The sequence below is a fragment of the Chinchilla lanigera genome, unplaced genomic scaffold (genome assembly GCF_000276665.1).
Source record: "Chinchilla lanigera isolate Chin_1 unplaced genomic scaffold, ChiLan1.0 scaffold00198, whole genome shotgun sequence".
NCBI classification, from domain to species: domain Eukaryota; kingdom Metazoa; phylum Chordata; class Mammalia; order Rodentia; family Chinchillidae; genus Chinchilla; species Chinchilla lanigera.
The window spans coordinates 464,879-477,663 of NW_004955599.1; the positions used below are offsets into that span (position 1 = coordinate 464,879).

General features: G+C 56.5%; 3 protein-coding genes across 9 annotated transcripts in view; 2 read left to right on the top strand and 1 right to left on the bottom strand.

The window, feature by feature from the left end:
* LOC102007836 overlaps positions 1-4,259 on the top strand; it is a 6,553-nt gene extending 2,294 nt beyond the window's left edge. Inside the window, exons 2-3 of one of the 2 annotated variants that reach the window (XR_265153.2) lie at positions 1,525-1,813; positions 3,737-4,259. Coding sequence is in view for 1 of the 2 variants with exons in the window: in XM_005414765.2 (XP_005414822.1) it covers positions 1,525-1,671; positions 3,737-4,100 (511 nt within the window). In the remaining variant the exon portion in view is untranslated. The remainder of the gene's footprint in view (positions 1-1,524; positions 1,814-3,736) is intronic. The other variant, XM_005414765.2, reaches the window with a different exon arrangement.
* A 95-nt stretch (positions 4,260-4,354) lies between these two features.
* Positions 4,355-6,883, bottom strand: Polr2g (polymerase (RNA) II (DNA directed) polypeptide G). Its single transcript, XM_005414767.2, has 8 exons — positions 6,772-6,883; positions 6,561-6,670; positions 5,902-6,061; positions 5,233-5,283; positions 5,070-5,135; positions 4,912-4,983; positions 4,704-4,737; positions 4,355-4,556 (listed from the first exon to the last, which is right to left on the bottom strand). The coding sequence occupies exons 1-8, from the start codon at positions 6,781-6,783 to the stop codon at positions 4,543-4,545; spliced, it is 519 nt and encodes a 172-aa protein (XP_005414824.2). The 5' UTR covers positions 6,784-6,883; the 3' UTR covers positions 4,355-4,542.
* Positions 6,884-7,256: 373 nt separating this feature from the next.
* Zbtb3 (zinc finger and BTB domain containing 3) lies at positions 7,257-12,525 on the top strand. 6 transcript variants are annotated; one of them, XM_005414775.2, is made up of 2 exons: positions 7,257-7,793; positions 10,746-12,525. In XM_005414775.2, the coding sequence occupies exon 2, from the start codon at positions 10,795-10,797 to the stop codon at positions 12,355-12,357; it is 1,563 nt and encodes a 520-aa protein (XP_005414832.1). In that variant the 5' UTR covers positions 7,257-7,793; positions 10,746-10,794; the 3' UTR covers positions 12,358-12,525. The 6 variants fall into 6 exon arrangements, with proteins under 6 accessions (XP_005414832.1, XP_013365497.1, XP_013365496.1 ...); XM_013510043.1 differs by lacking the exon at positions 7,257-7,793 and adding an exon at positions 10,154-10,235; XM_013510042.1 differs by lacking the exon at positions 7,257-7,793 and adding an exon at positions 10,177-10,264.
* The last annotated feature ends 260 nt before the right edge of the window (positions 12,526-12,785 follow it).

A 12,785-nucleotide genomic window follows, 5' to 3' on the forward strand; every position in this document is an offset into this window, starting at 1 on the left:
GAACCGAACTCACGACCTTGCGCTTGCCAGGCAGGCGCTTTGCCGCTGAGCTAAATCCCCAGCCCCGGTAATTTTCTTTTATTTGTTTTGTTTTGGAGTTTTTCGAGGGGGTCCAGCTATAAAATGCAGGCTGGTCTTGAACTCAGTATGCAACCCAGGCTGGCCTCAAACTTGCCCGCATTCCTCCTGCCTCAGCCTTGCTGTGCCATCACCCATGGCCCACATTTTCTTAAAGCAACAGCACTTGGAACTTAGTCTAGAGCAGGGGTGTTGTGTTTAGCCTGGTGCCCAGGCAGTTTCTGAGCACTTGAAGTCTCACCACCGTAGCAGCGTCAGCCTTTAGTGTGTGGCATGGTTTCCCTGCTCAACCCACTCAGCCTACTGCCTCCGACATCCCTTGCTCTTCCCTTCCTGAAGGGCAAGGAGGTGCTCCTGCGAGAGGTGTTTGCAATGGCTGAAAGGTTTCTATTTTTTGAGATAAGGACTAGATATGCAGTCCAGGCCTACCTCTGGCAATCCTCCTGCTTCAGCCTCCAGAATGCTGTGGTTACAGAGATGCACACACACCTGTTTTGTGTACAAGTTTATCTCACACCTGCCTCAAACCCTCCTGACTCCTGTGCAAGGAGCCAGGCCTGCAGAGTGACGCCTGGCACCAGGCTCCTCACAACACATGCTGTGTGCAGGGTTGAGGCTGACCCTGGGGGCTGGTGACACGGGCTGCAGGTGGGGCAGAGCTGGAGCACAGCTGGAGCACGGATCCTAACGGCTGTCCCTGGCTGCAGACTGAGGGTGCAGTGCCCAGCAGGGGTTAAATGAAACGTCTGTAAAGACGAGGCAAGGCTGAAGGTTAGACTCACTTTTCCCAGCTCTGCAAGCTGTGTTGGTTGCTCATGGTTTGTTTTTGGTAACATCTTGCTTAGTCCAAGCTGGCAGCGAATGCACTGTAGCCTAGGATAGCCTCCAACTCTAGGTCCTGCCTCAGATGCTCAGGTGCTGGGAATGCAGGCATACACTGCTATGCTTGCCTTTTGCGTGTGTGTGTGTGTGTGTGTGTGTGTGTGTGTGTGTCTTTGAGACAGGGTCTCACTATGCAGTTCAGGCTGGCCTTGAGCTCACTTTGTAGCCCAGACTGGTCTCAGACTCGCAACAATTCTCCTGCCTCAGCCTCCTGAGTGCTGGGATTACAGGCATGCGCTACCACGCCCACCTTACTTTATTTTTAAATTTTGCTTTGTAGTGCTGGAGACTGAACCCAGGGCCTTCACACTGAGCTACTTCTCCAGCCCTTTTTAAATTTTTCATTTGGAGACAGGAGTAGCTAAGTTGCCTGGGCGGTCTTCTAATTTGAAACCTTCCTGCCTCAGCCTCCTAGAGTGCTAGGATCACAGATATGTAGCACCACACTGGGCCTTATTTTATTTAACAATGCTGGGGAGTGAAGCCAGGGCTTTGCGCGTGACAGGCAAGGGCTCTACCACTGAGCTCCATGCCCAGCACCTTTATTTCTATTTAATTCTACAGGGGTGAAGTGCATAGCCTCCCCCTCCGCCTGGGGTTCACGCTGCTGCCAGGACAGAGGAGCTGCTGTGGGACTTGGGAGCCGGATGCATGGGAGATGACTGAAGCTGACACTGCAGAGTCCTTCCGGGTCACACTCAAGACAGCAAGGTGCCCGCCCACCCATCGAGGAAAAAGACTAGTCCACTCTCAGTGGCTACCACTGTCCTGGCTCAGACTCACCATCCTTGGCCACAGGCAGCCTGGGCAGTAGGAGGGGACACCGGGCCGCACCTGCACTTTGGGCTATCAGGTGTGGCAGTGAAGCCTGTGCTGCTCTCACTCCTTAGGGAGTGGAGGAGGCGTGGAGGGCAGTGGGGAAACTGGCGCCTCTGTTGCAGCCTCAGGGCTGAGATGGTGGCTTCACTGCCCGAAGCTATGCAACCTGGCTCAGTTACGCCCCTCTCTGAGCAGGTGCTTCCCTGGGAAGCAGGACGTGCACCTCACGGCCTATAGTGAGGGTTTGGTAGTGTAAGGGATGTGGCACTCAGGCACACAGCATTTCACTACCAGCCTGGGATCAAACCTTGGCACTGAGCTACATCCCCAGCCTCCCTGGAGGCCTGGGGAGAATTTTCCTCTCAGGGAGAGGCTATGTTCAAGGGCTGGGAAAAATCTGCCCACCTGTGAGCCGCCCTTGGTGTACAGGAGCCTACGTACAGTGGTGACATCATTACAAACGTAGCCCACAAACTTCCTAGAGTTGGCCAACTTTCCAGATTCCACAAATTCGAGACATTTAACACCAATCAGAAAAATAAATAAATAAATAAATAAACAAACACCAATCGGGCAGGGAGGTGAACTCCTATAATCCCAGCTACTTTGCTTTGGTTTGGTTTAGTTTCCAGTACTGGGAATCAAACTCATGACCTCGCGCTTGCCGGGCAGGCACTGTGCCACTGAGCTAAATCCCCAGCCCAATCCCAGCTACTTTGGAAGCTGAGGCAGGCAGATTGCAAGTTCAAGGTAAGCCTGGGCAATTTTTTTTTTTTTTTTCCTTTTTGAGACAGGGTCTTGACATGCAGTTCAGGCTGGCTTTGAGCTCACTTTGTAGCCCAGGCTGGTCTCGAACTCAGTGATCCTCCTGCCTCAGCCTCCTGAGTGCTGGGATTACTGGTGTGCAGCCACCACACCTGGCTCAAGCCTGGGCAATTTATAGAGACCTTGTGTCAAAATTTTATTTTATTTGGTACCGGGAATCAAACTGAGGACCTTGCGCTTGCCAAGCAGGTACTGTGCCCCTCGCTATGTCCCAGGCCCAAAATTTTAGAAAGGACGAGGAGAAGCTCGCAGGGAGATGACTGCCTCGCATGTGCACACTAGATTCAGTCCCCAGCATTGCAAAAACAAGCGAGACAACTGGCACACAAACCTGAAAGCAGTGCTGTGGGCCTAGTGCTCTGGGTACCGCTTCCACTGCAACAGCTGACCTGACAAACAGGAGATGCAGCCACAGGACATGAGGTGTGCTGTGTCCGGGGAGCACTGGCTTGGGTCTGCCAGGTGCTGGTGGTGAGACCCACACTCATACCCGCCTTCTTCTCTGGCCACCCTCAGGCTGCACCCACCCCCTTTGCGTATTTGTTTGTAGGTAGGGTCTCACTGAGTTGCTGCTTTGCCCAGATGGGCTCCAATCAACCGCCTTTTACCAGGTTCCAGGCCTTGTTCCAGGCGGTTCCTCTGCTCAGGGTTTCCAGACCTCTCTGAACAGCCTGGGCAGGTGTGACAGCCAGCAGGGGGAGGCGCCCTGGGCCCGGCCAGCAGACACTGAGACTGCATTCCAAGGGTGCCTGGCCGACTCCCAGAGACACAAGACTGTGCCCACTGGGGCAGCAACACCAGGTTCTTCTGTCCCAAGGGCCCAGCTGGCCATTCCTGTCCCGGCCTCAGGCATCAAGGACGGTCTGTCCTTGGCATGCGAACACTTTGTTTCAATATAGCAACTCCAAAAAACGGTTTGCCTTGGCTGCTAGGGATATAGCTCAGCGGCACAGCACCTGCCTGGCAAGTGCAAGGTCCTGAGTTCAATTCCCGGTACCAAAAAAAAAAAAAAAAAAAACAGATGGCCCAAAAATGGTTTGCCATTAGTACCCTAAGTCATTCCGCTGGGGCTGACACCAGCTCTGCTATGGGTTCAAACCCCACGAGGTCCAACACACAGTTCTCCTTCCAGAGGCAGAGAGAGGCTGGGGACACTGCCGCCCCAGACTTACAGGAAGCAAACAGGCAAGCGGAACACGATCCGGCAGGACAAGGAGCACATGCCCAGGAGGGACACACAGATCCGCACAGCAGCAGCGTCTGGAAGGCCTATCCTGTACATGCACGGCAGCGCTGGGTCAGACCCCAGGGCTCTGCCACCGAGCCACAGCCCAGCCCTATCGGGCCAGCCCTGCAGACATTTCAGGTGTTACTGTCATCCCAACTGGACTGAACGCTTTCCCACCTTCAGTTCAGTGCAAGGCCGCGGCCCGGCCCAGCCCGGCCCGAGTGACCCACTTGTCTTGCTACCCTGCTGTCAGTCTTTCCCTATCTGAAGTCTCCCCTCCCACGCCCCACTCCTAACCGTGGGATGGTTAAGGGCACAAGGACAAGGACAAGCATCATGGAACTAGGTTAGGAATCACAACAACCGAGGATGGCGTCGTTTACTGGAAGCCAAGATTCAACCTCAGAATTCACCTTCACTGCAGTCAACTTTAACTAAATCTGGGCAAAAAGTTTGTCAAATTCCCCCAGTGGCTGAGGACAGGCCAGGCCTCAGGCCAAGGGAAAAAAGGACAGCATAGCGTGAGAACCATGGACCTTTTATGGTTACAACAGACAGACATTCCGGAGCTGCAGCAGAGCCGCAAGGAGCAGCAGGCGTGACAGTCCTGGGCACAAGGACCCTTCCCGCATCAGCGGCTGGATGCTCACCGCAGCACCGGGATCCACACACTCCCCAAGCCGGTACCCAGCGTGCAGGAGGCCGCACGCTCAGCTTACAAGCCCTGTGAACAGGTGCAGGAGACGCACTGCAGTCAAATCCAAGCTCAGGCCGCCCCAGCCATATACTTCCCAGGCTGAAGGCTCGGCTCCTTGGTCCTCCAAGCAAACACCCGCTGGCTCTAGGGAACAGCAGCCGAATAGGCACTCACCCAGGTAATCATCCATCAGGGAGCCAATAGCAAACTGCAGGAGGAAAGGCCAACATGAGACTGCGGCACGGAGGCTCGGCACCCGCTCCACCCCAAGCCTGGGCTCTGGGGCAGGAGAGCACAGAGCCATGGGAGCTGCAGCTGTGAGAAACCCGCAGCTCTTGGCGCTGCAGGGAACAGGTGGGGTGGGGAGGCCAGCGAGACTCACGATGTCGTTCTTGTCCACACGGGTCCCCACGATCTTCAGGCGGATCTCGTCATCCTGCTGAATGACGATGTCCTGGGAAGGGGAGAGTGCCAAGGCCGTGAGGTCCCCAGGCCACACTCACCGGGGGGGCGCCGGCTCCCGCCAGCCTTCCCGCTCACCTCGTCCATTGTCTTGTAGCAGGGCGGGTTGGAATTGGGATCAAACTCCATCTCGGATGGGATGGACTAGAAGGAAAGGAGACAGGTGAGCAGGTTCCCCAGACGCTGCCGTGGTTGCTGGGAGTGAGGCTGCCTCCTCAACCCCGCCACATGCCACACTCACATGTCGAGAGATGAAGCAAGACATCGGCCCGATTTCCGTGAAGAGCCCAACCTGGATGAAAACAAATGACTGTGCTTTTTCTCCCATCCTGCAAAAGCCTTTCAAGTGTCTCACGTTATTTGAATCCTAATACTACTAGCCCTGTTTGTAACGGGTCCATATTGTAGCATTTGTTGATGTTTCTTTTTACTTTTCATTTTTTGTTTTAAATTAAGCAAATCAAGTGTCACAATAAAGAGCACAGGGGCTGGGGATTTAGCTCAGAGGCAAAAGCGCCTGCCTGGCAGGAGCTGGGGATTTAGCTCAGCGGCAAAAGTGCCTGCCTGGCAAGCGCAAGGTCGTGAGTTCGGTTCCCGGTACCAGAGAAAAACCCAAAAACAAACAAACAAACAAAAAGAGCACAGCCCCGGGCTTGATGGCCCGTGGACACCTAGGCCTATAAAAGGGGTGCATTCACCCCCTCTTCCAGTCACTACTCAGTCTCTGTGGGCCTCTGTCCTTGTCACGTTAACAGGGCTCCGGTGAGCCACGGCAAGATAAGGGAACCGAGGCAGGGGAAGCGACTTGGCTAACCGCAGAGTTCCCAAGTGGAGGTTCGGCCCAGATCCCTGAGGGAACATGTCAATTCCCACTGCCATGCCCTCTGCGCCGTCCATCCAGATGGCTCACCTTGTTGACCTGAGTGACCACAGCATCCACGACTTCGCCTTTAAATGGCCGGAAGACAATGGCCTTGTACTTAACCGGGTAAAGGACAAAGCCCCGGCCCGGCTGGATCACACCAGCACCAATGTTGTCAATGGTGGTGACGGCAATGACAAAGCCATACCTGCAGGACAGGAAAAGACACTATTTGTTTCTGTTTAGGTTTTGGAAACAGGATCCCACTATGTAGTCCAGCTTGTGAACTTGCTGTGTAGCTCATGACTGTATTCCCACCACTTGGGAGGCTGAGGCAGGAGGATGGTGAGCCCCGGGCCAGCCTGTTACTCAGACAAGCCCTGTCTCAAAAAAAAAAACCAAAAAGACCGAACAGTCCTAGGCTGTTCTGGCACCCGAGGCCCAAATTCTCCATTCCCCGTGGAAGCAGTCCCGAGTGGGAGGATCCGGGTCAGAGCTCAGAGGCGTCAGCCCCAGCCCTCCTGCTTGTCCCCTAAACTGCTCCTTCTAGTCTTTCATTCGGAAAGACAGGCCCTGGGCACAGGGGGCACGAGAATCCGGTGATAGAGGTGCAGCACACCACCAGCTCCCCAGGCGGGCTCGCCACTGGCTCCGGATGTTTGCAGGGTGAGTAAGTGACCGGTGCTGGGGCCCAGGCCGGCGCTCACTTCCCCGTGCAGGTCCCCTCCACCTCCGTGAACAGCTTCTGCTTCACCGTGTTGAGCAGGTTGGGACCGAAGTAGCGCGGATGCAGCAGGATTTCGTGCTCCAGGGAGATCTGCGGGGAGAGGACCATGAAGCCGGCGGGGGCGGGCGGGGCGCGGACGAGACGCAGGCCGTGACCACCCCCCGGCCGCCCCCGGCCGCCCCCCGGCTCACGTGGTAAAACATCCTCGGACGGAGAGCTCGGGCAGCAACACCTGCACCCGCGGCCGCAGCAGCCGTCCTGCTACCCGGAAGTGCCTGCTCCCGCTCCCACCTGCTTCCGGCCCCCTCGCTAATCTGATTGGTCCCTCGGCATGGGCGGATCCGCGAGGGCCCCGCCCCTCCGTCCCGCGCGCGGGTAGCAGTGGCGCCGGAGACCTCGCCTTTTTTTCCTTTTCCTGCGGTGCTGGGGACGGAGATAGGGGTGTGCGTGCTGGACCAGCAATTGCCCCGGAGCACAACCAGCACGCGGGAAGTACAGCACTTGCAGGCAGAATTCATTATCAGGGAAAGATGACAAAACACAGCAAATGCTCAGACTGCTTCCGGCAATAAGCATTGCATTAGCCATTTGCTGGGTACAACTCCGCCCACACCGTGTGAGTGTGTGTGTGTGTGTGTGTGTGTGTGTGTGTGTGTGAGTGTTACTTGAGATTGAATCTTGAACCCAGGGCCTTCACACAGAGCCACATCCCCCGTCATTTCTCTTTTGAGAGTTTTTTTCTTTTGAGATAGTTTTATTAACTGTAGTATGGGTCGCTCCACCAGCCGCCGCCCCCACCCCGACTTTGGCAGACAGCCCCTCTATCACACCCCGCCTCCGCTGGCCAGGTTGTGAAATCCTTCCCTGGCTGAATCCTTGACTCAGAATGCCGCTGCAGACACAGAAGCGTCCAGAGAGGAGACCTACGAGAAAGGCCCAAGAGCCGCTGGCTCTAGAACCCGGCAGTCACGTGGCCTTGGGCAGGCGTCCCGTCCCAAATACTGGGCGTCTCGGTGTGGTAAGCGAAAGCCCGACCTGCTCTCCTGCCGGAGCTGATAGCTCACTTCCCTTAGTGCTGTCCCATCTGCAGGAAGACTGGATCCCAGGGACAGGATGCTGCTTCTCAAATGGCTGCGGCTGCGGAAGCCTCTGGGACTCCATCACGCGTTCTGCTTAAGACCTAGCAAAGAGAGCTCATCTCCTCGGCTTTCAGGTATTTATTTATCTATTTATTTTATTTTGGTTTTTTTCCGGTACCAGGAATCGAACTCACGACCTTGAGCTTGCCAGGCAGGCGCTGTGCCGCTGAGCTAAATCCCCAGCCCCTGGCTTTCAGGTATTTAACACTAATTCTTCCAACCGATGGACACGGGATGTCTGTTCTTTAGTGTGTCTTGACGGCTGAAGATATAGTTCAGTGGCATAAGTGCCTGCCTGGCAAGCGCAAGGTCGTGACTTTGATGCCCGGTACCGCAAAAAAAAAAAAATTTAAAAATAGTGTGTCTTCAATCTATTCTCTCAATGCTTGATAATTTTTTTGTAGAGGTCATTCTCTTTTCCCATACTCTAAACTGACCTGCTCCTTACTTGTGTCATTCACTGCTGTATGCTGTACTGCCAAGATGCAGCCTGGGACAAAAGGACAATAGAGGAATTGAAGGCCGGAGTTGGTGGTGAACACCTGTAATCCCAGCGCTCGGCAGGCTGAGGCAGGAGGATCCTTGCGAGTTAAGAGACCAGCCTGGGCTACATCGTGAGCTCAAGGTCAGCCTGAACTGCACAGCAAGACCCTGTCTCAAAAAGACACACACACACACACACACACACACACACACAGAAAGGCATTCAGCAGGTGTTCTGTGTCCTCAGTGTGCAGACAGCTTACACCAGCAGTTCTCAGTGCAGGTGGGCAGATCTTCCAGTTATAAACCTGAGACCAGATTTTCTTTTTTTTTTTTCAGTACTAGGGATCGAAGCCAGAGCCTTGTGTTTTTTGTTTTTGTTTTTGTACCAGGAGTCGAACTCAGGACCTTAGGCTTGCCAAGCAAGGCGCTGTGCAACTGAGCCATGTCCTGGGCCCCCAGGGCTTTGTGTATGCTGGCCAAGTGCTCTAACACTGGGCTGCTGTAAATTGCCAGGTTTTTTAATTTGAGCAGTCTAAGTTGCCCAGGGTCATCTCAAACTTCCTATCTCAGCCTACCAAAGAAATCGGATTACAGGTGTGCGCCACCATGCCTACATAGTTCTTGGTTTGAGCAAATATACTTATTTATTCTTCAAAAAAATTTAAAATGTTCGGTAGGTGAGGTGGCACACACCTATAATCCCAGCAGGAGGAAGGCTGGAGGAAGGAGAATTGCCGTGAGTTCCAGGCCAGCCTGAACTACACAGGGAAACCCTGTCTCAAAAAAAAAAAGATTGAAAATGTTGGGGTTGGGGTGATTGAAGTTCAGTGACATAGTGTGTGGGTTTGTTGTTGTTGTTGTTGTTTTCCCGGTACCGGGAATCGAACTCAGGACCTTATGCTTGCCAGGCAGGCGCTGTGCCGCTGAGCTAAATCCCCAGCCCCACAGTGTGTGCTTAACAAGGGCAAGGCCCTGGGTTCAATCCACACAACACATATGCTGGTATATACACACACAAAGGAAAAGGTTGTTTGTGTAGGCATGAAGCGGGCGTATTGTTATTTTGTAATAAATAACTATAACCTTTAGTTGTGTGTGTGTGATATTGGGAATTGAACCCAGGGCCTCTGCACTGAGCTACAATTCCCCAGCCCTTTAATTTTTAAAAAATTTTTGAGTCAGCGTTAGGGTCTCTAAATTGCTGCAGCTGAACTAGAACTTGTGATCCTCCTGCCTCAGCCTCCCAGAGTGCTGGGGTTACAGCCATGCGCTATCACACCCAGCTTGAGGGTACTTCATTTTGACCCTGTACAGTGGGAGCAGGAGCAGTGTGGTGTGAGTTCCAGGTCAAGCAGAGGCCTGCAGGTACCTAGCACAGCGTGCTGGGCAGAGCCCGCTCCTCGGTTGCGTCCGGGTCCGAGCAGAGCGCCTGGCTGCAGACTAGCGGGGAGAAGCCGAGCGTGGCGACGCGGACACTGCGCTGAACACCCGGTCTACCACTGTCCGAGTCAGCCTGCCACCTGCCCGGTCAGGGTCGCTCCACGACGTCTCAGAAGCGGCCGGGCTTTTCCATCTCCCGCGCGCACTGCCGGCCCCGACCTCGCGCCTGTCCCACAGCGCGCGCCGGGGCTGCGGACGCGCGGGGCGTCTGTTCTGCTCGCTGTGCGCCGCCCCACTGCACTCGAGCGGGCGGCGTGGCACGTGGACTTGTTGAGGCTGGGCTTCCCGCAGGCGACCGCGGTGCGGAGGCGCGGCAGTGCCCGTCTAGCACCCGGGCCTCCGGAGTCCTCGCTGGTGGTCAGCGTCGTTCCGGGCATTCCCGAGGCTGTACCGCCTCAGGCAGAGGGAGAAACTCGGCCAATCCGGAGGGGCGCCCAGGCCACGAAGGCCGGACTAGGAGGAAAGTGCACGACAGGAATGCCAACCAATCCGGCTCCGAGCCGACTGAGCGACGGCAACTAGCACCCACTCGGCGATACGATCAGGGCGGGACGGGATAACCGGCAGCGAACCAATCCGTGACGGGGAAGGCGAGTTGGTGCCAATCGCGGCTGAGAAGGTGGGAAGGGGCGGAGCCCGACCGAGGGCTGCTCGGTGGTGGGTGAGGGACTAGCTTTCGCTCTAGTTCCCACCCTGGAAGCTTTGGGCCCTTGGAGCGCGAGAGGCAGTGGCCCGGGCAGTGTCCGGACCGAGACATGGAAGCATCACCCTGGAGGGCTTGAGCGCAAAAGAGACTCTTAATTGGAGGAGTCGCTTAAAGCTACGGGACGGCCACCGAGGAAGCCGAAGCTAGTTAGGGGCGGGACTTCCGGGGGCAGGGCTTTTTCCTGAAGGGGTGGGGCCTGTTGCTAAGGTTAGCGCGAGGGGCGGGGCTAATAGACTGGGTGTGACGGGGGGGGGTGCAGGCTGGGTGGCTATTTAAAGCGATCGTCTTAGGCTGTGGTGTTGGCTGTGGCCGTGGGGGGTGTGCCAGAGTTAGGGGCTGACTTTGAGGCTGCCCGGGAAGACACCTGCCCTAACCTGCTGCCCTCTCTCCCCAGGGCGCCACTGGTGGGGACCTTTGGGGTTGCCTTCCCTTCGTGGCGTGCTATGGAGTTTCCAGAACACAGCCAACAGCTGCTGCAGAGCCTCCGGGAGCAGCGGTCCCAGGGCTTCCTCTGTGACTGCACGGTGATGGTGGGCAGCGCCCAGTTCCTGGCCCACCGGGCCGTGCTGGCCTCCTGTAGCCCCTTCTTCCAGCTGTTCTACAAGGAGCGGGAGCTGGACAAGCGGGATGTGGTGTGTATTCACAACGAGATCGTCACGGCCCCCGCCTTTGGGCTGCTGCTGGACTTCATGTACGCCGGCCAGCTGGCCCTGCGCGGCGACACCCCTCTGGAGGACGTGCTGGCGGCTGCCAGCTACCTTCACATGAATGACATAGTCAAGGTGTGTAAACAGAGGCTGCAAGCCCGGGCCCTGGCAGAGGCCGACAGCACCAAGAAGGAAGAGGACACCAGCGCACAGCCTCCCGGCTTGGAGTTGCTGTCCAGCACCTCCCAGGGGCCTCAGCCGTCACTGGTGTCCTCTGAGACGTCCGGCCCGTGGGGCAAAGCGGAATGGAAGAGCCCAGCCGCCCCCTTACCTGCTGTGTGTCCTGCAGAGGAGCCACCTGGGCCTGGTGGTGCAGACACCACACAGCCCGGCATGGAGGTAGACGCCTCACACCTACGGGCAGGGCCCCCACCCGGAGCGGATAGCTGTGTGTCTCTGGCCAGCCCCAGTAGCTCCACAGAGGTCCTGCCTGCAAACTACTTCCCTTCTGGCCTCCCTGCAGTTTCCGTGGAGCCCCTGACTCCCCTTGGTGCAGGTCCTGAGAGCCTGCGGGTGGTGGAGCCCCAGGATCCTGGGGGACCACTGCAGAGCTTCTACCCTGCAGCTCCAGCCCCAGCTCCGGTGGAGGCCGAGCTGGTCCAGGTGAAAGTGGAAGCGATCGTGATCTCAGATGAGGAGACGGATGTGACTGAGGAGCAGCCTCAGGGTCCAGAGAATCTGTTCCCAGCTGCAGGGGCCCTGTTCAGAGGACAGCCCACCCAGCCCGCGCAGCCTGCGCAGCCCCCCCAGCCCCCCGAGCCTCAGGCTTTCGAGGGGCCTGGCAGCGCCGGCCTGGAGGAGGTGGGGCCCGGTGAGCACTTCCTGGCTGCTGATGCGCACTTGCCCTACCACCTCCTGCCAGGGTCCGGGCAGTACCCTCGAGGACTGCTGACCTCGCCCCTGCCGACACCCCTAGCCCTGCAGGAGCCACTGTACCCATCCTCCGAGTATGAAGCAGCTCCAGGAGGTTTTGGGGTTTTCACTGAGGACGTTCCTACCTGCAAGACTTGTGGTAAGACCTTCTCGTGCTCCTACACGCTCCGACGACACGCCACTGTCCACACGCGGGAGCGGCCCTATGAATGCCGCTACTGCCTGCGCAGCTACACCCAGTCCGGGGACCTGTACCGCCACATCCGCAAAGCGCACAACGAGGACCTGGCCAAGCGCAGCAGAACCGATCCGGAGGCTGGCTCTGTTCTGGGAGTGCAGCCCCGCCCTGGCTCTCCCACGGCAGATAGACAGAGCAGTGGTGGGGGAGGGGCACCCAAAGAATTTCTACTTGGCCCTAAAAACTGATCTGTAGGTGCAGGAGCTGTTCCTAGGCCTGCTTTTCTTTGCCTTTCTTGCCTTAGATGGCAGCGCAGAGGTGGGAGGCATCTCGTCTTTCCGTTTTTGTTGTTTTTACGACAGGGTCTCACTATGCAGTTCAGGCTGGCCTTGAACTCAACTGTGTAGCCCAGGCTGGCCACGAACTCTCCTCCACCCTCCTGCCTCAGCCTCCTGAGTGCTGGGATTACATGTGTGAGCCCCACAACACCTGGCTTGCTTGCTTTCTTTTGTTCCTTTTTTTTTCTTCTTCTTTTTTTTTTTTTTTTTTTTTTCATTTTTGAGACATCTCACTATGTAGTGCAGGCTGGCCTTGAGCTCACTGTGTGTCCCAGGCTGGCCTTGAGTTCACAGCAATCCTCTTGCTTCAGCCTCCCCAGTACTCGGCGCATCTTGTC

What these genes read in the sequence shown, in the direction of transcription:
- Zbtb3 (XM_005414775.2), top strand. Translation starts at nt 10,795, where the DNA reads ATGGAGTTTCCAGAACACAGCCAACAGCTGCTGCAGAGCCTCCGGGAG.
- Polr2g (XM_005414767.2), bottom strand. An exon ending in CTTGCTTCATCTCTCGACAT is followed by an intron (nt 5,136 to 5,232) that starts GTGAGTGTGGCA and finishes CTTTCCTTCTAG; the next exon opens with TCCATCCCATCCGAGATGGA. An exon ending in GCTACAAGACAATGGACGAG is followed by an intron (nt 4,984 to 5,069) that starts GTGAGCGGGAAG and finishes TCCCCTTCCCAG; the next exon opens with GACATCGTCATTCAGCAGGA.